Here is a 25,288-nt window from a genome sequence, read left to right as displayed (position 1 = left end):
TTCCCTTACCCTGCTGCTCTCTGTCCAGACGCCCCTACCTAATGAAGTCTCTTGCTTTGTCAGCATATGTATCTCCTCATACAATTTATTTCCGATTATTAGATGAAAAACGCACTCTCTGGCCCTAGCTGGGGTTCCCCCTTCCTGCAACATCACTTCTGGCAATCCCTCCCAGTTTCAGGGATTAATGAATGTAGTCAAACATGTTTATTGGGCAACTACTAATGCGGGAGACCCAGGTTCCATCCTTGGGTCAGGAAGATCCTCTGGTGAAGGAAATGGCAACCCACTCCAGTACTCTTGCCTGGAAAATCGCATGGATGGAGGAGACTGGTAGGCTACAGTCCAAGGAATCGCAAAGAGTAGGACACGACTGAGCGACTTCACTTCAGGCGACAGGCATGACACCTAGCGGTGGCGGAACAGTACAACAGTAACTAAGGCAAGAAGGTGCTTGCCCTCAGGCTGGTTCAGGCACCTGGTCAAAAGAAACAAACGTATAAACGATGTGGTTAAATGCTATAAAGAAAATACACGGAAGGTAATGGGAGAAAATGCATGTCCTTCTGGTCAGAGACAGCCTCCCACAAAAGTGACATTAAGGTTGAGACCCAAGCTTGGTCTTCAAGAAGCACTTAATCAAAGACATTATTCCCACAGACCTACTTTGAAAAACGCCCACAAAAGGGAACGGCGTAAGTGGTCCACGCAGGGGCCGCTCCAAGACCGCCAACCTTCGCGGCCAGACCTTGACTGGCACTAGAGGGCGCCGGGGGTCCTCCCAGGACCAAGGAGGAGCCGTGGCCAGAGGCCCTGCCTAACTGCCCTCTGGCACCTGCCGCCCCAAAGCCTGGCGGCACACGGACAGAAAACAAGGGCGGTGGTGCCAGGAAACCTGGAGGCCCTAGAGCTTCTCCAGGGGTCACCAGACCCTCAAAGAGCGAGCTTCGCAGAACCACAACCCAACCAAGGCAGATACTCCCTTGCTCCCTCTGGGATAGCCGGGTTCCGGCGTCTCTAAACCAGGAAGTGCTGGTGGCATCCAATCCTAGACCTCCTTCCGCTCTTAACCTTCGCGTCCACGGCTCGCCGCGGGGGCGCGCGAGGCCAGCGGTCTACGGTTACCAATGAGCTCTCAGGAAAGACGCATGCGTTGTCGAAGGAACGCAACGTACGGGAACTTTGACCTGAAGACGACTTTCCCCTGTCTGCCCCTCCCTCGCTGTGAAGATGGCGCTCTCCAGAGTGTGTTGGGCTCGGGCTGCTTTGTGGGGTTCGGCGGTGCCCCCTGGACTATATGTCGTCCGAAGGCTGCAGTTTGTTCGCTCTGGCCTGACCTGGGGGGCCCCTCGGTGAGGGACTTGGAGAGAGAAAAACATTTTTGACGTTCAGGCCCTGCCAGTGTCTCAATATTGTTTGCATGCTGTCTTAATTCTCAGGGCTCTACGCCCTGGCCCCTGGATTTTTATTCTTCCGCTAAGAAGTCGCACCCGTATCCCTGCTAGAGACCTGGCTTCCTGACCCTCTCAGTTCTCAGCGCCGCGTGTTGCCTGAATTCTCCACGTGTCCCGAGCCGCCCTTTTTGGCTCAAGATTTTACTGCTGCTTACCTGGATCTCACCTCTCTGGCTTTAGCCTGCTGCTCAAATTGTCCCTCAGGCCTGCTTTCTCCAGGCTCACCACTCCCCCGACATTCATTCTTGTCTGGCCTCTTATCTGCCTTATCTGTTTTTCTCAGTCTAATTGCTTATCTCTCCGTGATCTCAAGATCTTCCTTGGATTTCAGAAGTTTCAGGTCTTAGCATACATTCTCTGAAGCCTGTGTTTTACGTTTACGTACGGAGAAGGGAGTTCCAGGGCTGGTTCCCAGATAGTCTCTTTCATCTTCCTTGTAGGTCTTCAAAGCTTCATCTTTCTCCAAAGGCAGATGTGAAGAGCTTGATCTCTTATGTGGTGACCAAGACAAAAGTGATTAATGGGAAATACCATCGTTTCTTGGGTCGTCATTTCCCCCGCTTCTATGTCCTGTATACAATCTTCATGAAAGGTAAAGACAAAACTAAAATAAAAATCCATTGGATCAGCTCTTGGGCAGTGTCAGAGAGAATAAGTAAGATCATTTCCGGCTCTGCATGGGGGGGTGTGAGCTGGTGTGTCTTGTGTTTCATAAATGCTTGAGCTGCTTCTTACAAGGTAGAGCTTCTTGAGGATGTTTTTAGAAGGGTAATATGAGAAACAACTTCTCACAACACGTAGGAGGAATATAGGTATTTTTGCACTTTGCTTAACCACACATCTTCCTATAGTAGAAATTATTTGTCATGCACAAGGCAGAGATCCATAGCTGCACAGACCTGCCCTGTGATTTATCAGTTCACCTGGCTTGTAAGAAAATGTGGTTTAATGTTTGTCACAGATCTCTCCTCGGTGGCATGTTGTGAAAAGAGCACTGTATGTACTTGGTTTCTGAATGTTTCAGTTAAAATCAGAGCTCTGCTAGTTACTAAGAGATGGTACAATGTCAAGCATCCACTCTGAAGCCAGACTGCCTGGGTTCAAATCCCAGCTTGTCACGCTAGCTGTGTGATTGGACTTGTTACCTAACCTCTCTGTTCTTTGGTTTTCTCATTTGTAAAATGAGGGTAGTAATAGAACCTACCCATCGACTGCATAGTTATGAAGATTAAATAAATTCTTACATGTAAGCTCCTTAGGACCTAATACATAGTAAGCACACAGTAAGTGTAGCTATAACTATTAACTCTGTACTTCTATTGTAGTACCAATTATAGTTAACTTCACATTGTCAGCCCTGAACATTATCATAATTGCTACTAGCTTCATGGACTTGTAAAAGCTGTACAGTGGAGATAAGAGTGGCTGCTTTGTCTGCTCCCCAGTTTATACTAGAATCAAACAAAAAAAAAGTCTGAAAGCATTTTGGTTGTTTGTTTTTAAGCCTTATATTCTGGAAATTTTTAAACATACACAGAAGTAGAGTAATATAATGAACTTTCATATTCTCAACCTCACTTCCACAATTATTGACTCCTGGCCACCAGTCTTATTTCATTTATACATTGGCTTTCTCCTGTATTACTTTGAAGCTAATCTAGATATACCATTTCATTCATAAATAGGAAAGCATTTTTAAAAACTAAAGTCCTAGATCAGTGTAAGGATTATCTTGGAGAGAAAATGCAATCTTAGAAGTGTATTGAATTCTAGTAATTATAAAAGTGTTCTAGAGAGGAAATAAGTTAATATCTGGTTGGGAAATACACAGGATAAATTAGGCAACACTTACTGAGATAAAAGGTCATTGAATTTTTATTTTAAAAGGGGAGTGAGTAATGAACCAGAAGAGGGAGACCATTCCCTGATAGATCACAGAACACCAGCTTGGCAGGAAGAGAGGTGATACTCTGGGGGCAGAGGTTGGTAGGAGGCAGAAGGGAGAAGGATAAGAAATGAAATATAGGTCAGCCTCACAAGAGTTTCAGGTGACCTAGTTTAAAGCTTTGATTTAGAGTAGTGGGAGGGAGGGACAAGTGTGTCTTGTAGATGAACGTGGAGCAAAAGTCTGTGGTAATCAAATTGGGATAACGTCACACTCTGTCCTCTCCTTTAATGAGGCAGGATTGCAGATGTTATGGGCCGATGGCAAAAAGGCTAGAAGAATAAAGACAAATATGTGGAAGCATAATATAAAGTTTCATCAACTTCCATACCGGGAGATGGAGCATTTGAGACAGGTATGCACCAGGGACAGATATCCAGAAGTTCATGGTGAGATAAGTTCAGATCTCAAGTTTTTTCTTTCCTATTTTCTTCACTACTGACCAAGCTGTTGCCCCTTGCCAGAAGATCAGATCATTTGGCAGAATCAGTTCATTTGTGACCACGGTGCTGCTGCGCCACGCCCCCCACCCCCGCCCCCCACCCCCACCCCCCAAACACAGGTCCATAGAGTTTTTGGCACACTTTCTGGATAAAAGTTGTAAACAGTAAAATCCAGTTTGTTTCTGAACATACAAAAATCCGCACAGAAGGATTCAAAAGACAGCAGGAAGGTAGTATTTGGTGATGACTTGTTGGTAGATTTGAAGCTGAGAATAATCATGTAGCATCCATTCTATAGATCAGGAAGAATTTACTGAGGAATTTGGTCTAATGTCAGGCCCTGTACTAGACAGTGTTTGGAATACAAAAGTGAACAGACAGATCAGGGCTTCTGTCCTTAAGGAACTTACCAACCGGAGGCAGATAGAAATAACTTTGATCTTTATCTGGGCTAAAATAGAAGTTTACTGCATAGTGGGGTGGAGGGATTGTCAAGTTGTATCAAACACTTGGGTTAAAACTGCATCTGTGTTTATTTCTGCTTAGTTTCGTCGAGACGTCACCAAGTGTCTTTTCCTAGGTATTCTTTCCATTCCACCCTTTGCCAACTACCTGGTCTTCTTGCTAATGTGAGTACAGAGTTCTGTCTCCCTAGCATGTTGAAGATATGTAGATTTTTTTTAAATTAGAAATTAAGAGCTTTCCATTTCAGAATCTAGGCAGAGGTTATCAAACTTCTGCTCCAGTTTTCTCATTAGGCTAAAGTTCATAAAAGCCACCTGGGTTACTGGAACGGCTGTAGGAGAGGTGTCCTGGCCTCTTAGCTGTTCCTATGTGATGTGAGATAAGATAATGATCTTTTCCATCATCCCTAGAGGCACAGCCCACTCCCTGAGAGGCATAGCAACTTAGGACATTTTTTTTTTTTTTCCCTTCTGGAGAAAAATGCATTTCTTATTCTGACAATATCTATCTTTATTACTTTACCTTATATCCAAAGATGATACTTTTAAACTATGACCTTACATGCTGTGCTAGTTATCTATAGTTATTGCTATATAACAACCTCAAAGCTTAAAAGCTTGAAACAGTCAGCATTTTCATGACTTTATGGGGCAGGAATTTGGGCAGGGCTCAGGTGGGTAAATGATTTTTCTCCTGTGTGGTGTTGACAGAGGTCCCTCAATAACACCTAACTGGTGAATGGACTATTCAGGACAGTCTAAGGTCACTCTTAGGCCTGGTGCTTTAGCAGAGATGGTTTTGTAAGACTGGGACTGTCAACTCAGGTGCCTACCTGTGGCCTCTGTAGTGTGGGTGGCTTCAGGATAGTGGGACTTCTGACATGGCAGCTCAGGGCGCCAAGAATGACTGTTGCAGCAAATAAGAATCTGCATGACCTTTTATAACCTAGCCTTGAAAGTCACAAAGACTGACTTCTGCTCTATTCTCTTGGTTAATGCAGTTACTTGTATTTTAAAAGCCAGGGACATTAGACTTCACTTCTCAATGAGGAGAGTGCCAGGGAATTTGTGACCGTGTTTTAAAACCCCCACATTTGTAGAGAAATGAATTAAAGAAATTCCATTTTGTATGCACATAGGGGCAGTGAACAGTTTGCAGCATCACAAACAGTGATGCCCTCCAGCTCTGAAGCTCTGTCCAAAATGTGTTCTTCACATGCTTTGGCTCAAAAGGAGTCATTTGTCTGATTGCTGTGTGCAAGGCTCGTCTCTTACACTGTTTCCTTTTACATAAACCTCAGTAATATTGCTTGAAATCGGGCTTCAGTGTATCTTTAAACCTTGATCTGACTCTCATTCTCAGGAAAGAACAGTAAGGTAGGGAAAAAAGTGTTTCCATCTCTTCCTCCTAGCATTCATGTCTGCTAAATGCTCTTAGCTCACTTTGAAAGATGCTAGTTTCAGCAAGTGACTTTGTGATTCCTTTTCTTTTCAGGTACCTGTTTCCTAGGCAACTGCTGATCCGACATTTCTGGACCCCAAAGCAACAAATTGATTTCTTAGACATCTATCATGCTCTCCGAAAGCAGTCCCACCCAGAAATCCTTTGTTATTTAGAAAAAGTTGTCCCTCTCATTTCTGATGCAGGACTCCAGTGGCATATGACAGAGTTGTGCACCAAGGTATTCCTGCAGTTAAGCCTTCCTGCAAACCAAGAATCTTGTTAGATGCAATGTGCACTAAAACTAGGTAAGAGGGCTAGTCAGGACCTTCCTAACATCTTCCCATCTCTTACTCTCCCAAGATGCAACGTGGTACCCATCCAGCAGTACATGATATCCTGGCTCTGAGAGAGTGTTTCGCTAACCATCCTCTGGGCATGGACCAGCTCCGTGCTTTGCAGATGGTGAGCACTTTGAGGCTTTCTCTCTTCCACGGCCTCACCTCGCTCTAGGTCTTATAGTAACACCGAGTTGACTTTCTCCCCCTATATTGTTGTGTCACAGAAAGCCTTGTGTCGAGCCATGCTTCTCACACCTTATCTGCCTTCTGTCTTATTGAGACACCGTTTAAAGACTCACACCACTGTAATCCACCAACTGGACAAGGCTTTGGCAAAGCTGGGGGTTGGCCAGCTGACCGCTCAGGAGGTGAAGTCGGTAAGTGCTTCATTGCAGTATCAACCCGCAGTCCTTGATGGGCTCTCAGGGGCTGGGAGTTTCCAGGGAGCTCCTGTCTCTGGTTACATCAGAGTCCAGGCTCTTCATTTTCTCATTTCATTTCTACATCTTTTTTCTTGGCTGAACTTAACTTGTGGGAAGGAACTCCCCGCAGTAATTTTGGTTGAGTGTCTTTTCTTCTGGTCCTTCAAAAATCAAGAATGCTACATTTTAGATGTACTGATTTAGATTATATAGGCCTTTCCACTTCTCTTGTCCATCAGAGTTCATATCGCTATGGTGAAAGGTTTCTTGTAGGGTTGAGGTTTTAACTTATTTAGAGGGGATTTGGGATTCTTTGTGGGTTCACACTTCCTTGGCATACTCGCCCTGTGATAGTTAAGGATTGTTTTCTCTTCTGAGTGGTATAGGCTTGTTATCTTCGTGGCCTGAATTCCACCCATATTGCTGAAGAGAGGTGTCGAACTTGGCTGGGAGAATGGCTACAGATTTCCTGTAGCCTGAAAGGTAAGACAAATCCCTACGGTTAATGCAACAAAAAGCCAAGTCATTTTTGAATTCTATTCTAAGGTACTTTGGGAGCTGATTATTAAATAGTGTGAGACCCTTATCTAACTTGTGTGTCTAATTGAAAGGGCGCAGTCACTTGCCTACAGGCAGCTAATGAAGTAGACTGTGCAAGACAGGGAGGACTGGGCACTGTGGGAGTCTGAGCATGAAGCAGGCTTTCTCAACCCTGGCGCTATTGATGGCTTTGTTGTGGGGGGTTGTGCTGTGCACTCTAGGACAACATAGCGATATCCCTGGCCTCTGTCCACTAGATGCCAGTAGCATCCCCCGACCCAGTGCTGACGACTAAAAATGTCTCCAGACGTTGCCACGTGACTTGGGGAGGGAGTACAGAGCAGAATTGTTCCAGGACAGAAGTACTAGTCCAGAGGCATTCAAATTCAAAACAAAGACACTCACCTAGCTAAATGAAAAGTATCCACGGATGGGTGTTAGGCCTGTGGGTCTCCTGTTTGGAACCTTTGCCTAGTTATTTTCTAAGCCTCTGAACGTCAGGGTAGGCCTCCTAATCTTGGGGCTGAGAAATGTCCCTTGAGGACCAGCTTCTCCCAGAAAAACCCTAAGGGTGACAGTGCTGTTAAGTGCCGTTGCCATTAATGAATTTTCTGCTGCCATCACATGAGAATCGAGTAAATACAGATATACTTGAAAGCAAGCAAACCTGCAGGGACTGGAACCAAGCAGTGGGGCTTCGAGGACAAGGGCCTCTTAGCGTCTCACCTCCCTGCACTTGGCTTCCCGCCTCTGCTATCACCCTCTGCACAACAGGGTAGCTGGAAGGCGAACTGTTCCCTGGCCAAACCATTAACGTTGATGGTGCTTTCAGAAACTGAGCTGTCCCTCTTGCTACACAACGTGGTCCTGCTTTCCATCAACTACGTTGGGTCAAGGCGCTGAGTGGACATGAAGTGGCTGGCGGCGTCCTGCAGTCACAGCCCAGCAGCGTGGGACCAAACAGCACTTGTCAGCGAGGTCTGCATGCACTGTTAGGTCTGGGAGACAGAGGAACCCGTGCCATGGGCTTCACAGCGTGGTGCCCACGTGGGAGCTGGAAATGAAAGAAACCCTCCTAGTGGGGTGGCCCACGAGAGGTGCCATCCCAACTTCCTCAGAATTCGCTGGAGCTGGCAGTAGCCTCTCTACTGGTCTTAACTGTGGTGTTTTAAGTTCAGATCCTAGGAGGCTGAGCTTTTGCCCCAGGAGGGAATCCTCATTTGGCCTAGGACTTACTCGCTGCTCTAATCTTCACAGCTGTTTTTGTTCCAGACAGGTCCCGGCTGGTGAGGGGAGGAGCACTGCTTATACTGGAGCCTTTACATCCACGCATGTACTTGGGTGCCCCCTCAACACTTTGATATGACCAAAAATAGGGATTTGCTGCTTCTGTTGTTCCCCTCACTGGGACTGGAATAACCACTTCCTGTTTTTTCAAATCCTTTGAGCACTTTTTTTTTTTTTCTGTAAGTGAATAACTTATGGGAACATTCTAATGGAAAAGATAAAAGGAAATGCAAGTGCTTCTTGACTTTCTCCCCAAGTGTTTACAGCCTTCACTTCCCTTGTCTTAATTTCTGGGCTGTACTACAGCCCCTGTGGATCTTAAACTCTTTGCTACCTCCACTGTGTCGCAGCGATCCATCTGTAACTGACAGTGGCTGCCTTCTTTGGTCCATGGATCAGTCCTGTTAAGGTACTAATCACTGCCCAGCCCCAGAGGTCTACACTAAGGTAGTAAGTTGGGTTCAGCTTTTCTCTGTGTATTTCAGTGACCTGTAGTAACTTATTGTAAATGCATGAAGCACTGTTTTTAAACTCAAGTAAAGACTGCCTGAAACCAGTTGCTGGAAATTACTTACACATCCCCCAGTTACTAATGCTCCTTTTACAGGACTGATTGACATAACCTGATGGAGAGATAATTGGTTGGAATAGAACCTTCTAATGGGATGGAAATAACAAAGAAACTGATGTGAAGTTGATGCTCTTGCTGGATTTTTAGACAGTAAACAGGAATAGACACACACACACACATGTAAAGTCATGAATTGAAAAGTGGGCCCCAAGAGTAGGGACTGAGTCAGATAAGCTCCAACAGGGCAGATCAAGACTTGCTTCAGCTGAAGAGGCGCCTAAGGGCACATGATGCAAGTGAAGCTCTTGATGCTCCATAGAATGTTCTATTTTTCCACTGTAAAACATCCCTTTTGTTAACATTAATCCTTAACTGACCTAATTGGTTTTATATATAGTACTAGAGAAGCATCTTTTCTCTAACAAGTAACTGAATTGTGGTCTGCCAAGATAAAGAAAACACCATTCTTTTGAATATTTCTTTAATATTACATTTAAATATTTTCTTTAAATACAGCATTATCACAATGTAAAGGACCTAAAAGCCAAAAAAAAAAATTTTTTTTTTTTCAGAGAACCAGACAAGCTTTGGATTCACATTGAAAATACTACCTGTGTACAGTATGTGAGAAAGGAAATTGGAAAATATTACGAGTTGTAATGAGTGACTGGATTTATCTGGATTTCTTTTATTCCACCTAGTCTAAGCAGGACTGAAGCTCTGCTTTTGTGGTCAGCAGCCTAGCCTTTCTAGCAACCATGCGCTGTAATTCTGTCTGTCCAGCTCAGGTAGCACCAGAAATGAGATGGACTAGGTTGCATAAAAGGCCCTTTGCTTGACAAGATTGTTAATGTTAATATTTAGCATTTAAAACGTTGGGACAGGTGAGTCAGAACTGTAGTTAATGAAGGGAGGGATTTATTATCTTGGGGGTTGGCAATGAGTTTAATTAGTTTGAGCTTCTTGGTCTGATCCCAAATGTCTTATTAACAGGTGAATCCACTTCCTAGCTTAGGCTGGAGCCCTCCTAAGGAGGGAAGATACAGCACTCACCTTCCCCTTCTGACACAAACTTCGAGAAAGATTCATCTTGAGAGTCAAATTCCCAACTAAACTTCAATCTTATATCTGAGGGGACCAGTCTAAGGTGGCGGAGTGTAGCTCAGTTGAGGATAGCACCTATTTCACAGGTGCTTAGGACTCTCGACTCTTTTGTGAGCCTAGAGGAGAGAGATAAGGGCCTATGGCTTATTAATTCACCTCCAAATGTAAAACCAGCAAAAACAGGAATGAACAGGAGAGGCAGAATAAGTTAAAAGGATGTATCCGTGTTGAATATAAGGCCTTTCAGGCTCAGTTTAGGTTTGATAGGTGAAATGCTACTGTGATATACATACATAAAGATTGCTTTCAGACACTGGGGCCTTTAACATACCACAAGAAAAGGCTTTATAAGCAAAATAAGTAGGAACAGTTACCTCCTCCACCAAACAAAAAAAAGGTTTGTACTTTGTCTTTTCCTGGTTAATAAACCATACCAGTAATGAAGCATGATGTGAAGGATGCTAGAGTATTTTGCTCCCTACTGCCTCCCTTTTCAAACAGAGGCAAAAGAGCCATTTAAAAGAAAAAAAAATGAAAACAGAGGCAGTGGTAACTGCTAGTGAAAAGAATTCAGTGCTCAGTGGAGCACATCCTGGAACATAAACTGGACATAAGAGAACAGGAACCATGTCCCCCCTAATAAAGGTACAAACAGAATCTGAGTTCCACTCTATAGACCTCAAAAGTTACAGTTAGAACTTGACTTCTTAGAACCTGGGAGCTGCAGGAAGCATTTAGGAACTGGTTTGGCTTCCAATCTTTATATATCAAGATGGAGGAAGCCAATAAGCATTTGCAGCTCTTGGGAACAGTATGTGAATATAAGAACTCTAACCCTGTATATCCAAGAGGGATCAGGAGGGTAGATCAAAAGGGAAAAACAAGAAAGGTAACACAAAAACACTAGTTGGTGAACTTGCCACATCCTACATTCCTTTAAAGCTTTAATTTTTGGGGGGGAGGTGTGGGGAACAGGGTGGGGAAGAACCTAGGTGAAAAAGCAAGCACAGCACAAAGAAAGTCATCTTTCCAGACAGCAGCCTGTTCCTGCTGCCTCCTCTGGACATAGGTTAATGCTCCATATAGGCCTCCCATGGGATGTGTGAGCCCCAGATTAAAGCTGCCTGATGGAGCTGCGGTTAGACACAAAGGGAAGACTAGCTCTTGATGCCACATCCCAGCCAATCTAGCTCTTTCCCTTCAAAGGAAAAAGGACAAAGCGGGGGCGGGGGAAAGACAAGTTTAACTCTAGTACCTAAAAATGTGTGAAAGAAACACTTCCAAGTTAAGACCAGGAATCCCCAGTGTGGGGAACAGGTCAGAGAACAAAAATGTCAAATATTAACTTATTTACCAAAAAAGGGGGGTCAGGGAAGGTAGGCTGAATTTTTATAGATCTTAGGGGTTTTGTACAGAAGCAGAGACACTCTCAGCCCCTCTCTAGACTCAACCAGCTGACGATTCCAACTGTATTACTATGATACACCAAAGTGGGGTATCAGAGTAACTGCTGAGGAAGGTGAGCTTAACCCTGCCTGGAGCTCAGAAGAGAGGAAGGGGCTTTGTCATGCTGTTCAAACTGATGTTCTGGTCCCTACGTGAATTGCTGCTTGAATTACCCAGCTCCTCCTATGAGATCCTAGTTCTTTGTTCCGAACGCCCAGAAAGCTCAGGATGCAGCCTCCTCTGCCCCAAGACTGTCCCCTGATCGAGCTGGGGCTGGTCTCCTTCTGTTGGCCCTTTAAAAAATACTTCTACAATCCTTTCCCACCCTTTCCCCAGTGACCCCAATAAAATAACATAGGAGCAGCAGCTGCTTCTACAGTTTTGTTTTTGAAATGGTGTTAGATAAAATAAGGGAATAAATAGAGAACGGGTGCGAGGCAGTCTCCGCCCCTGCATCACACTGCCAGAGGGAGCTCCAGGGCAGGCTCCTCCGGGGGCCTGTCCGCACTCTGCGGCGCGGTCTTCTCCACTGCACAGCCCTCTTCCCTGTCCGTGCACATGGGGAGGCTCGAGGGGGACCAGGAGGGGCGACAGTCTTCGCTCCCAGGCTCCTCGGGGTTACAATCTTCGGGCACTAGCGCTTCTAGAGTGGATGTTTTCCCCACCTCTGATTTACAGAGGGCAGCTGGGTCTGTGGGGCCACAAGCCACCAGTGAGGTAACAGGGAGAGAGAAGACATTCAGATCCTTCTCCTTGGGGAAGGAGGGTGGGCCTTCTTCTGTCCCAGGCTCTCCTTTCACCCCCAGGACTGGCCTCTGCTCCACCTGGTAGTAGACCAGGGGCCCACTGTTCAAGTAGGATGGGTTGTTCACGGCCGAGGCGGTCGGGTGGTCCGAGTTCTCAGCAAAACACAGCACAGAGGAGCCCGGGGGCAGCTGAGCCTGGATGAGAATGGGCGCAGTGAGGCCCGGGCACAGCTCTTCCGGGACAGCCAGGGGCTCCTCCAGGATGCACACGCCCAGGCTCTCGATGCCAGAGTCCAAGCTGGCACTGGAGCCACTGGAGTCCTCCTCCGCCTTGAGCCGCTCCAGTTCCTCCGCGCTCTGCAGGTGCATCACCGCCGTCTCGTTCTCGGCAATGAACTCCTGGAAGTCCTGTGTTTCCGCACCCTGTGCTGCTGCCAGGCTGCAGCTGGTTGTGGGAGAGGGCTCCTCATCTGGGGCTGGCGGGCGGCTCACCTGCCGCTTGCTCTCCAGCTCCAGCTTCATGATGGTGTGGAGGTAATGAGTCCGGACCCGGATTGGATTGAATTCAATGCGCCCAGCCATGTTGCCACAGCCATCCCGGGAGCAGCCACATGGAAAGGACATGCGATCCACCTGAGAAGACAAGGTGGTTGAGGCCAGATGAGATAGGAGATGTTAGCTGGCAGACACAGGGAGTCAGAGTTTGAGATCTTCTTAGAAGAGAAACAGCAGATTCAAAACATAACCTCTTGGGGTAGAATGAATACATGTATATGTGTGGCTGAGTTTCTTAGCTGTTAACCTGAAACTATCACAACATTGCTAACTGGCTATACCCCAATACAAAATACAAAGTTTAAAAGCCTTAAAAAAAAAAAAATAACCTGCCCTGTGAGCTACCACACCACCTGCCTTTTAATTCCAGCTCAGCCACTAATTAGTAAGTGTGACCTCAAGAAAAGTCATCTCTCTCCTAGGGCTTTGTTTCTTCTGAACAAAAAAAAAACCAAGATCATGTCAAAGAGCCCTTCCAGTTACAAGTCCAGAGAGAACTCTCTGAAAGCTGACAATTCTCAAAGAAAACGAAATGCAGGGACCCCTGAGACTCTTCCATAACTTACCTACTTTATTAAGAAAACAAAAGGCCAGGGCCCAATCCTGTTCTTTGACGACAGGGATGGAAAAGGACGTAGAAGACCTAGCCAGTCTAAGGCAATACATTCTTGGGAAACTAGGCACAAGTGCCTCTGTTGGCTAAGATGCTAGAGTGATGATTCAAACAAAATAATGGCCCGTTTTCCCTCCTTGCTTCATTTTCCCCTGATGGTTGGCCAGTTTGGTTTGCAAGCAGTCATCAAGACTTACACACCAGGGATATCTGGAAAAGACATGCTTTCTACCTCCTCCTCTCCCCTTTGAATTCTCCAGTTGAAAAAACCCCACCCATACCAAAAATAAAAATGCGAATAGACAATAAGTATGGACAAATACACAGGGTCTTCCTATGATATCAACTTCCAGAACTCTCCATTCCAGTTTTTGGGAAAAGTCCATTTCTTAGAACTAACCTCAGCTTTGTGTGTAACACACCAATTCGTTATGGCACTTAGTCTGAAAAGCATTATCTGGTCAGACCTGTTATAGTTATGTGATACCAACCCGAAAATAAGAAAAGCTTAGGATACATTCTACCCCAAGGACTCAGAACTGATAGCCTCAGTATACAGGTTCCAGATAAATATTCTTTGCCATTTTCCAGTTGAGATTTGTCTTCCAAACTGTCTCTTGTCAGAGGCTCTCTGGGAAACGATGCTATCTTTAAGGATGCGGTGGATTTCAGCCCAAATCTGATCCTGAGTTACAGATTCTGAGGACTATTCTGATTTTTACAAAAATGGACTAGTGGTACCATGAGCAAGTGTTTGTAAGATAAAACCTAAAGCCTACCTCAGTTCTTTGCTTCTGTTTACAAGGAACAAGTCAGTATTTAAGGACAGCTACTAAATGTAAAACTTACTAATCCCGTTCCTCCAGGTGCTGACAACTGCTTCTTATCATCTCTGAGGTGAGAGACACAGGAAAAAAAAAATCATCCCTATCTCCACAGCCTAAGAATCCTGCCATACTTGTTTTCTTGGTCGGTAGAGGAGGGCTATAGAATGGTGAGTGCTACTCCCTACACAGGGACCCACCACATTCACTGGCACCCACACCAGACAACACCCCTGACTCTGGGGTGCCAGGGGTCACAGGTCACCTGTGATCAGGTGACCACACTATGGTCACTATGCTACCATGGTCACTATGCCACCACAGGTGAGAGAGGACTGACCTGGCATTTAATCCCAGCCTGGCTGCAGGCACATGCTTCTGGATCACAATACAGTCGACAGTCACAGCCACACTCTTCCCGTGACAGGCGGATGGCTCGAAGTTCTTGCTTCTCTTCAGCATCGATGCGGTGGACCCCAGAAGCCCGTAACAGGGCACGTCGCCGCTTGGTGGGCAGAGGCTGCAGGAAGAAGTAATCATCCACCTCCACATTTTCCACATCAATATCTTCATCTGAAACATCATCCAGCGTCAGGCCGTCGGCCTCCACCGATTCCACCGTTCCGTTCTTGGTCAGCTGCCAAGAGACAGGAAGGAAGGTCAGGTGCCAGAGCGGATCAGCAGGAGCCTCCTCACCAGGCACAACTAGAGCAGGTCAGGCCAAGTGAGCTGCTGCCACAATGCAGACGTCCACGCAGCATGTCCCGGCGCACATGTGGCTCCTGAGCACGGCAAACACACTGAACTTCAACCTTTATCTCATTTTAATTAAGTATAAATAGCCACTAGTATGGCAAGTGCCTACCATACTGGAGACAGTCAGTCCAGAGAATAATCTAGAGCAGGAGGACAGGAAGCCTATGTAGCACCAACACCAGCCCGTCAACACAAGGGACATCAGCTTTCTGGCTCAGTTTCTCCAAATCTGTCTCACCTTCCCCCCCAGAAGATAATTTTCCCCCACAGTTATACCCTCCATTTGCAGCCTTCTACCCCTTACTTCAGCCAACCTGCCATCTAATACATGGACGAAGAGAAGGCACTTCAATGGATGGATATTCCTTGGCGGTAAACAGCCTTGCAAAACACCTGTTAGCTTGCACTCTGAAGGACCCAAAACCACAATTCTGGGAAGAGTACGTTAAAGTGTAGTACAAGACTACCTATCATGTCTTTGTCAATGAACCCGAATCCTCACAGTCTAAGTAATAATCTGAGCACACACAGAAGAGCTTCATTTTATGGGGAGGACAAAAAGTGAGCAAGTTATCAATGGCTATCAAGAAAGCCCTCACTTCCCATGGCCTAAAAGAAATATTATTTTTCCTTTTTTTTGGCCATGCTGCATGGCTTCAGAAATGTTAGTTCCTGGACCAGGGATTGAACCTGGGCCCTCAGCAGTGAAAGCGCTGAGGTCCTAACCAGTGGACCACCAGGGAACTCCCTCTTTCTCCCTTCTAATCCTTTTTATTTGGTTTCCAAGGAAAGCTGCATGTGAGGTAGGGTGGCAAATATAATACTGCGTGTACTCTGCAGGAAGGAATCTGGGTTCTCTGGCTAAGAAGGACAAAGAGGCAGGAAGGGCGATCTGAGTGGAAGGACAGGCTGAAGACAATTTGTGGCTGAATGAGTTCTGAAAACCCACTTGAGAGTTCAGGTAAAGAAAATGAGGCCTCACGATCCCCAGGGCTCTGGAAGCTACTGGCAGGATGAAAGCCAAGCTACTGGTGGGTTTGGCTCATTTCATCAGCCAGTCAGAAGAATGCTGGTAAAGGAATAACTCCCGGGAGAGATGTGATGCAACAGACCCGGCTAATAAGCTACAAACCTGTCCTGTTTGTTTGTGGGGAGGTGAGAAGAGGAATGAGAGAAAGTGGTGCTTCTGGGGAACCCCACATCCATTATTTCTGTTGCAGGCAGGCCAACTATGAGGGGCCTTCCTGCAGACCTGAGCATTGCTCCTGCCCATTCCACCAGGGCTGGCCTCCTCCGAAGCACCTCCCTCCCCTCCTTGATATCCTATCAAAGGAAAGAGATTAGAAATGCAGTAGAAAGAAACCATGTAGATAGAGAATTTAATATAGCCTAATAGAAGAACACTTCAAATCAGTGAGAAAGATTCTAGTCATTAAATGGTATTGGGACAACTGTCTATTCTTTTAGGGGAAAAAAAAATTAAGTTAGATTCCCAATTCATACTATTTGTTAATAATGAATTCCATATGGATAAAAGGCCAAAGAAAGTAATAAAAATGTTACAAAAATTATAGGTACTAATACTGATGCAAAGCAGCAGTGTTTTTGTTTTTCTGGATGGAAGTCCAAAGGGAAAACAAATATTAGTTGGCATATGGGAGATGCAAAATGTATTATTTTTGAGAACAACTGCCTCTTCTATAAAGTGCTAAAGACAGGAAAGATTTCTAAGAAAAGAGTAAAATGGTCCAAAGTAAGGATGTTCTCTTGACACAGAAGGAAAGGGAAGAAAGCCTTCATGGCAAATGACAAGTTTATTTGCTCAGCTGTTGCTATAACAGCAGAAAGGTGATAGGTCAGTGATGGAATTCCTCAGACAGAAGACGGGGAAGCCTGAATGTCACTGTAGTTAGAAAAACAGGTGTACGGTTTGAGGCGGGGACTGCAGGCAGCAGACACAGAGCTCTCAAAGGGACAGAGCACTGAGGTCTAGTTCATACACAACCTCTGTCACTGGTTCTCCCACTTTCCTGCGTTGTGTGTATCATCAGGATTTCACCCATGACCCTGGAAATAATGCAGCCACCTGTTTTAACAAGGGTCTGCATACTTTGAGCCCACAAGAAAGTCGGCCAGGCCTGAACCAGTGTTCTCCAAGCTCAGAATTAGGAACTCTAGGGGCAATATTTTGCAGACTGGTAGAAACCACAGCTGTCGCGTGCCAGATGGTGCAGAGAGCAAATGTGGAGCTATTGAAGAGAAATCTGAGGTGGGTCTTCCAGCCCTACTCTCCTCCTAAACTCGAAGAGCAGCATCAGACTGCAGGCCCAGTACTATACAAATCAAAAATAACTATTTGGTAAGGCTATTGTTTATACCTGAAAACCTATCATCTAGAAGCAACGGGAGGTACAGAATTGGCAGCATCCTTTCAAAGGATCCAAAAGATCCAACACCTGTTCTGTGCATCAAGCCAATGGACAATCATTTGATGAGAAATGGAAACACTGTGCTTCCTAAGGGTCCAGGGGTGGCAGACCGGAACGCCTTCAGGTAGGCATTCAAATCTTAAGCACTGATAGATGGGGGAGGGGAGGGAAGTCTAGGGAGTCTCTGCTAGACTCCCCACCACAGACAAGAATAGCGTCTCAGACTGAGATTTGATTCCAAATCTGAGATTCTTCATTAGAAAGATGTGGAATCTCTACATACCAAAGGCAACAGTCCCAAACCAAACCAAACCAAACAAACAAACAAGAAAAACACAATAGACCTAGATGGTTTTCTGCCTTTTCTTGACACAGGGCAAGTATCAGACCCCAGACCCCTTAGGCACCTTCATCTTCTTGGCATGGAGTTTCTCCTCCTTCAAGTGTTCACGAAGAATCTCCCGATGGTTCACCTCCTGCTCCTGAGCAAACTCACAGAGCGTGTAGCTGCGTACAGAGTTATGGCGCTGGGCCATGCCCAGAGAGCTGCCGCCCTGGCTGGGCACGCTGGTAAAACCCTGGCGCCGAGCAAAGTAGTACACAGTCACCTGGTCAAATCGCACATTTTTCCTCCGCAGCTGCTTCTGCCGCTTCAAGATGGATGTGGCTGAGAAGGGAGCACAGAAAGTTTTATTAACCCAGAGAGGGCCTGTTGGAGGACCTCATTCTTTCTCATCCATCTAGGCTCTCAACTCTTCTCCAAAGGTGCTCCTTGTACCTTGAGACCTTCCACATCTTCAAACCTTAAATGCACAGTTGGAAAGGACCGTGACCATCACCAGGTCCATACCACTGTCTCCTGGCTGACTTCTGCCCAACAGATGACCACAAAATCTATTTTTAGAGATCAGTTAGGAAGAGAACTGTAGGTAATCTTTTCAGGATTTAACAATCTACACAACTTCACTGTCCAATACAGCAGCTGCTAGCCACATGTGACAATGTAATTAAAATGAAATAAAAACTTAAAATTCAGGTCCTCAGGTAAACACTAATCACACTTTAAGCACTCAATAGCCACATATGGCTAATGCCTACCATACTGGACAATACAGATACAGAACACTCTGTCATAGCAGAAAATTCTTTTGGACCGCATTGTTTTGTTTTGGCCATACCACACAGGTTATGTAGTATGTTTGGCCTACACGGGTTGTAGGTCAGTTTCCTGACCAGGGATTGAGTCTGGGTCACAGCAATCAAAGTGCCAAATCCTAACCACCAGATCAGCAGGGAATCCTCCCTGGACAGTGCTGATCTATAGCAGTAAATGGCAAACTTCTTCTGTAAAGGTCCAGGTAATAAATATTTTAGGTTTTGTGGGCCACAAGGTCTCTGTTGTAACTACTCAACTCTGCTGTTATAGCATGAAAGCCACTGTAGACACTGGGTATTGTGGCTGTGTTCCAATAAAACTTTATTTACAAAAATGGGCAGTGGGCCAGATTTACCCCACAGATAAGCCCTGATTTACAGAATCAGAAGTTCCTTCCAAGAAACTAACTGAGCTGTAAGAATTAAGAAGCCTTGAGATGCCCCAGTTGCCTTATCAGGCAGTAAGCATTTACTTCTTGCTAGAACTACAATTTTGTGGAACTATATGGGATTCTGGTGGGAAAGGGTAAACTCCTGGACTCCTCCTTCTTCAGTTTAATTCGACCCATTCTGGGGACCCAAAAACCACAGCCCAAGTAAAATCAGCTAGAATAAATCCCACTTAAGTCTATGATATTAGAGCAATGAGGTCCTCCAAAGAGCACGATGGAGCTAAGAGTGGGAGAGATTACAACTAAGGACAAAACCCCAAGCTGGACAGAAGCTGTGGTGAGAGCTGCAAAGGGCTCCAATGCCTGGGGGACTTGGGTGCAGGCTGGGAGGGAGTGGCTCACTCACGTGTGAAGCTGGCAGCTGTAGGAGGATTGAGGCTGTCGCAGCTGTCGGCACTGTCACTGCTGGAGATCTCATCATCGGAGTTGGAAACTGATGAGCCCACATCCACATCATCAAACTTCCTCTTGAGACCCGAGCCCGTGAATGCATCCATTGGTTTCAAAGGGGTTTCCTTGGGGGAGCCCACCACGTCGGCCCCAAAGCCCCTGCTCACCAGCAGGTAGCCAGGTGCATTAGGATTCTGCCCAAGGGAGAAGAGGAATCAGCGCTCCAGTCCTGAGACAGACCACTCCCAAGTCTATGCACACAGCTCTCCAAGTGCAGAAAGCAGGCCCCTGAGTCACTAGCACGGACATCTGCTCTCTTGAGACAAGGTCATATCTTTACTTATTCCAGTCAGCACCCTCCTCCTTCTGTTTCTCCCTAGCCCCTCCAGCCTCAATCACTCTTCGAATAATGAGATGAGTAACGGCAGCACCTTTCCCAGTGGAGTGAAGGCCTTTGGTTCCAAGCCAGCTGGGCTCAAGGCTTCATTAGCCCTGGGTTAACAGTAGTGCTCTTCTGCTCGCCCAGGAGAGCTCTCCACGGGGCCCGCAGGAGGGACTGGGGATCAAAGGCAGAATTAGGCTATGCCTCAACCTATACTAGACCCAATTATTTTTCTGGAAATATAGCCTGGCATTTCCCAAACTGTATCCACTAAATAAACTAGTTCCACAGATATTAATTAACAGAGGCCTGGGGTGTTGGGGGGGTGGGGGGGTGGGCAGGGGGCGTGTGTCAGTGTGCCTCAGTTTCCTCCTACAACAACTGAATTTTTATTGTATCTGAAAATTGGAGACAGGGGTGGGGTGGGGGGCTTCCCTGATGCCCCCAGGTAAAGAATTTCAGATGGTAAAGAATTCGCTTGTAATGTCCAGGTTCAGTTCCTGGGTCAGAAAGATCCCCTGGAGAAGGGAATGGCAACCCACTCCAGTACTCTTGCTGGGAGAATTCCGTGGACATAGAAGCCCCTGGTGGGCTACAGTCCATCACAACTGAGCGACTAACACACACACACACACACACACACACCCCACCCCCCACACGATATTAACATATTAATAGCTTTTACATGGAAATAAGACTGCTGTGTCAAAATACTTAAGAAAACTGCTTTTACGAAGACCTTTTAGAGACTTTTAATATGTTAAAAGAACCTGGTGAAGGGTAAGAGGAAACAGAAGGCAGGGCTTCCGCACATCTGTAATCCTCTGTTTCTAGAGTATCTTACAGGGCAAAGGATTCGGAACACACTTTGGGAAACACTGCTGTAGGCTTTCAATTTCAAAGTACACTGACAGGGAAATGCTTTACTCAGATCTTCACAAATGTAAAGTGTCTCACCAGGCTCCTGAAAAGGACAAATTAGATTCTAAAGAATGGACTGAAGGGGGGGTTGGGTTGGTATGGGGGGAAGGAATGGACTGAAGATTAGAAACCCAGACTCTTTCCCAATTGCCTACTGCTCCATAAACCTGGGCTCGCTTGACCTACCATCATCCTCTCTGCAAGGCTTCCCTTTACAAACCTTGCCCTCTATAAAGAAACTGGCAAGGGCATGACAAATAGCAAAGAAGTGACGATTTACTCTGGTTACATTATTACAGCAGGCAGTGTTTTCAACATGCTGCCACACAACCAAGGAGTCTGGGATAGTCCATTTCCCAAGGACAGATCTTTCTCCTCCATCTTTGGACTTGAGTTCCCGAGGATATGAATCTGCTCAACAGAAACGCTGTCAGAGCCGGGGCCACATATGATGATGCGAAAGCTCCCTGCTCTGCCTCAGTAATGCCAGAATCTCCCCAGACTATGATCTCACTAGTGCTAATTATGCAGCAGGAATAACAACACTGCCCAGAAAGCCAGGGCTGCACGACTGCAGAGCAACTCCCCAGAATACACTGTGGTGGTAAGAGGTGCCTGCTACAGTGCTGATTTTCTAGCCTGTGTTTTGGAAGCAATTTGCCTGCTCTTGGTTCAGCTCCACAGTCAACCAGACCTAATAAGTAGGTATTTCTTAATTTACCTAGCCAGAGCTCATAAAAATTCAAGTCACAAGATGCACCTAAGAAACCTGTCTTCATAGGTCTCAGACCAGCACACTCCTGAAATAAACTGGCCAGAAAGATAAAAAAATCAAGTCCTAGATACAAATTGTAATTAAATTTAAAAATGAGCCCAAAGTATCAATTTTGTTCTTCAGGTTACCCATCTTAGGAGATCACATTCTTAGGACATGATCTTGGGTCACGACATTCCTAGGACGAGGATAAGAATGGAGACAGCCATGACTTTTATTTAAGGTTAAGATTTCAGCTGGGCTTAAAGATGCTTATTAACTAACAAATCTCATTTCATTCTATTATTGGAGGTGAGACCCTTGCTATGGAGTACTTATGGGGGAGAAATAAAAAAAGAAAAACAATGTTGACCACTGAACTCAACATTTCCTCCCCACCAAAAAATCTTATTGACCATATAAAAAAGCTGACTTGAGCTCAAAATCCTTCTTAGAAAGGACTGAAGTCCAGCTTCAGTTTTAACTGAGAACCAGTTAATACTGCCACTAGGGAAGTGCCTTGTTCCTAAGCCTGAAGGTACTCATCAGTTCAGTTCAGTCGCTCAGTCATGTCCAACTCTTTGCAACCCCATGGACTTGCAGCAGGCCAGGCCTCCCTGTCCATCACCAACTCCCAGAGTTTACTCAAACTCATGTCCATTGAGTAATAGATTCGTTTTTAAATCAAGTTTTTAAACAAGTCTTACTTATTTATATTTTTTTGGCGGCATCCTGTGGCATGTGGGATCTTAGTTCCCCAACCAGGGATTGAACCAATGCCCCCTGCGTTGGAAGGCAGTCTTAGCCACCGGACCACCAGGGAAGCAAATGTGCTTCCTTGTCCTTTCTTGTCCTCTGTTCTGGTGTCCCTTTGCTTCCAGTAGTGTGGGTTCCTTCTGAATGTTTCTCCTTAAGCCCTGCATGTGATTGAGTCTGGTCCAAGATGGTGTTTTAATATAATCCTCCACTGTCTTAACCCAGGTGCCCCCAGGCTATCTTTTCTCTTCAGGTCACTTTTTGTGCACTCCGGGCGGCCAGAATTGCTGGCTGCTTTCTCTATTCTTTTTTTTCCTATGTCTTCCTCACTCCCATTTCTGGAAAAGAGGTTTCTGGGCAATGATAGGAGGAGGCTAGTAAGAAAGAAGAAAAAAAGATGCAAAACCTGGGAGAAAAATATTTTCCTTAAAATGTCTGAGAATCATCTGAATAGCTATATATCTAAGTAATGTGCATACTGACTGAGCTCTTTTCACCCTATCCAGGATGTTAGCATCACTTTTTCTGCCATTAACCCATTCTTATCAAAAAATAAATAAAAAGAAAGAAAAAAAACCAAAATTCTGTCCTGAGAACCAGTATAACTTAAAATTTCAACCCAGCTTTCCGGAGTGAACTTGACTTGTGAGATAAAGATGTCCACCGAGCACCAAGAAACCTCCCATCCACTTCCACTGTGACCTGAAGAAATCCTTCTCTGAAACAGCAATAACAACAATGGGTTCCACTTTTCAATTTATCAATTCAACTTCCTTTCCAACCACAGTTAGAAATCAGTCATCCCCACCTCTCTCAACTATTTATTCTTTGGCAGAGGATCAATGCCTAGGTTCAAGAAAAACACTTTTAACTTATACTCCAAGCACTTAACCCATACCGAAATAAGATGAGATTGGAAATGCAGGTCATAACTGACAGTTCACTGTCAAAATGACCAACTCAAAGAATAAATGCTTTTGGAGAAAATAATGCAAACCTCTATAAAAGCTTTTGTGCTATTAAAATGAAAGGTCAGCTGACACTTTCTAGCTGCATGCCTTACTGCCTTTTCTTAAGTATTTCTGCTAGTTGAACATTTCCCAAAGGTATACAAAATAATTCAGATCCATAGTATATAGAAAAGATTAGGCTAGCATCAAATAAAACAGATTTACAGCATGTATGTATTTTAGTACTAAGCTTAAGCCTTTTCAGGCCTATGAGGATTCCTATAACCGCCCTCAAACCCCAAAACCCAGCATATGTGAGACTACCAAGAAAGGAACTGCCCCTCCCCTAATTCTGTGGATGCAGAATGTATTGACAGAGTTTAGGTAATGAAATCTCTCTCCTAAATGAGTCCAAAATAAGACGAGGTACCTCTCACAGTCCACTTCTACTCTACTGGAACCCAACCTTCTGCTAAAGGTCAAGGGCCGAAAATCTCTAGTAAGATGTCAGTGCTACCATGTGTAGCTGGATTAGAGGAAGGAAAGCTTGTTGCTAAGTGTTAAGATCAACCTAAATAAGATGACCAGTCCTGCTTCTCCTTTTACAAAACAATGTGAGCTGCTCCTCAAATACTATGAATTTTGTGGCTCCATGTGTCCTTGTGATAACCAGGATCATGAACTCACAAGGTGCTCAAGTGACAACATTTTGTTTAAACTAGGAATTTCAAGGAAGCTTTTGCCCGCCAACCCTCCCTCTCTGGTTTCATCCGGTCACTGACACAAGGTTAGGTTCTGGCTTTCCGTGTCTAAACTCCCATCCTATGAAGGGCATGAGATCTTTGTGGGAGACCTGGAACATGGTGCTGCAGGACCCATGAATTCTCAAGGATCTCCAGTCGTTTATAACTCTGGCACACATCAACATCCTCCTGGCTCTGGACATTGGCAAATTGGAAAGTCGGTAAAAGAAAAGGAAAATCTGAATTAACGATGGATTTACCTTGAACTGAAAACTGCAAGACATGGGGGCACTGTGTCTCTCGGGGATAACTTCTAACGTTTCATACTTAAGAACCGTGTATGTGTCACATTGCCACTCTAGCTCCCTTTAAAAGGATGAATCAAGACCGTACTAAAAGGAATGGATGGCAGTCGGCTGCGTGTTTGGGCCTGTGAAAAAAGATCCAACTAACAACTAGGGCAACTGATGCTTTCGTTTTCCCACACAACGCCGCAAAAAAATGGGAGACCTCAGGAACCTGGGTTGAAAGGACGTGTCCAGTCACCAGTTCCCCTTCATAAGACACCCCCGCTGAACCCTTCAGCGCTGGGGTACCTTTTCACTCTGACTCCTGCGAACCTTCCTGCTCACTCCAAGCGTCTGCAGCCCGTACCCAGCTTCCCATCCTTTCCTGCCTGCTTCCCACAAATTCCCAACCACTCCTCCCACATTTTCTTCTATTTCCCCCCTCCCCTTCCTTGACTTCCCTCCATCCTACATCATCTCAACTCCATTCCGAACTCAACCCGCAATCCGAATTCCTGCCGGCTTCTAAGCCGCTGGTCGGTCTCCCTTAAGCTGCCCCCGCAGTCCGGGCCCGCGTCCTCCGTGCCCCTGGCTCCCACGCCTCTCCCGACTCTTTCCCTTCCCGGCGGCGCTCTAGCTCCCCGCCCCCCGACCGCTGCCGTCCGTGCCTCCCTCATTTCTGACCCCTCCATCCGCGCGGCTCTGGGTTGACCACTCCTCCACAGTCGCCCGGGGGCCGATCCCGAGAAAGGACGAGGAGGCACCCTCCGCCCCCCACCCCTAGGCCCATTACCGGCTCCGCCGCAGCTGCCTCCTCCCGTGATGGTCTCGGCCGCCCCCGCTGCCGCCGCCCTAGCCCAAGTGGAAGGAGGGAGGAGAAAGCGAGTCCCGGGGCCGCACAGACGGTCTGGGAGTTCCCAGGGCGGCAGGGCGGGGAGGGACGATGGGTGGGCAGGTCGGCCGGCAGGCGGCAGAGGGCGGGCGGCTCCGACAACTCGGGCGCCCCCCGGCAGCAGCCGCCCAGAACCGCCCCGGCTCCGGCTAACAATAGGCTCCGGCCGCAGCGCTCTGGCTCTTATAGGCGCCGGCACGTCCGGACTGAGCCCCGGGGCAGGCT

General features: G+C 46.1%; 2 protein-coding genes and 1 long non-coding RNA gene across 10 annotated transcripts; 1 reads left to right on the top strand and 2 right to left on the bottom strand.

The window, feature by feature from the left end:
• Positions 1 to 192: 192 nt before the first annotated feature.
• Positions 193 to 2,276, bottom strand: LOC112446676 (uncharacterized). Its single transcript, XR_003034709.2, has 2 exons — positions 667 to 2,276; positions 193 to 478 (listed from the first exon to the last, which is right to left on the bottom strand). It is a non-coding gene; the product is annotated as an uncharacterized lncRNA (long non-coding RNA).
• Positions 1,202 to 8,893, top strand: LETMD1 (LETM1 domain containing 1). Of its 7 annotated transcripts, none has more exons than XM_024991687.2 (9): positions 1,202 to 1,245; positions 1,895 to 2,046; positions 3,639 to 3,754; positions 4,389 to 4,471; positions 5,802 to 5,988; positions 6,111 to 6,212; positions 6,313 to 6,465; positions 6,897 to 6,993; positions 7,883 to 8,893. In XM_024991687.2, exons 2-9 carry the CDS (start codon positions 2,040 to 2,042, stop codon positions 7,951 to 7,953), a joined length of 816 nt encoding a protein of 271 aa, XP_024847455.1. In that variant the 5' UTR covers positions 1,202 to 1,245; positions 1,895 to 2,039; the 3' UTR covers positions 7,954 to 8,893.
• Positions 8,894 to 9,372: 479 nt separating this feature from the next.
• Positions 9,373 to 25,220, bottom strand: CSRNP2 (cysteine and serine rich nuclear protein 2). 2 transcript variants are annotated; one of them, XM_059886406.1, is made up of 6 exons: positions 24,965 to 25,220; positions 19,810 to 19,934; positions 19,335 to 19,572; positions 17,789 to 18,048; positions 14,537 to 14,833; positions 9,373 to 12,837 (listed from the first exon to the last, which is right to left on the bottom strand). In XM_059886406.1, the coding sequence occupies exons 3-6, from the start codon at positions 19,483 to 19,485 to the stop codon at positions 11,914 to 11,916; spliced, it is 1,632 nt and encodes a 543-aa protein (XP_059742389.1). In that variant the 5' UTR covers positions 19,486 to 19,572; positions 19,810 to 19,934; positions 24,965 to 25,220; the 3' UTR covers positions 9,373 to 11,913. The 2 variants fall into 2 exon arrangements, with proteins under 2 accessions (XP_059742389.1, NP_001179387.2); NM_001192458.2 differs by lacking the exon at positions 19,810 to 19,934 and having other exon boundaries at positions 11,818 to 12,837; positions 24,965 to 25,197.
• Between the last annotated feature and the right edge of the window lie 68 nt (positions 25,221 to 25,288).

The sequence above is a fragment of the Bos taurus genome, chromosome 5 (assembly GCF_002263795.3).
Source record: "Bos taurus isolate L1 Dominette 01449 registration number 42190680 breed Hereford chromosome 5, ARS-UCD2.0, whole genome shotgun sequence".
Lineage (NCBI taxonomy): Eukaryota > Metazoa > Chordata > Mammalia > Artiodactyla > Bovidae > Bos > Bos taurus.
Note: the sequence above shows the minus strand (reverse complement) of the source record. Positions and strands in the feature narration are given on the sequence as shown.

Bases quoted from the DNA above. Each gene is read 5' to 3' on its own strand.
- CSRNP2 (XM_059886406.1), bottom strand. From the start codon at position 19,485: ATGGATGCATTCACGGGCTCGGGTCTCAAGAGGAAGTTTGATGATGTG. The intron at 18,049-19,334 runs GTGAGTGAGCCA...CTCCCTTCTCAG, and splicing joins TACAGCTGCCAGCTTCACAC to CCACATCCATCTTGAAGCGG. The intron at 14,834-17,788 runs GTGCCTAAGGGG...GTCTCTTGGCAG, and splicing joins TCCATGCCAAGAAGATGAAG to CTGACCAAGAACGGAACGGT.
- LETMD1 (XM_059886350.1), top strand. From the start codon at position 1,231: ATGGCGCTCTCCAGAGTGTGTTGGGCTCGGGCTGCTTTGTGGGGTTCG. The intron at 1,353-1,873 runs GTGAGGGACTTG...GTTCCCAGATAG, and splicing joins CTGACCTGGGGGGCCCCTCG to TCTCTTTCATCTTCCTTGTA. The intron at 4,472-5,801 runs GTGAGTACAGAG...TTTTCTTTTCAG, and splicing joins TACCTGGTCTTCTTGCTAAT to GTACCTGTTTCCTAGGCAAC.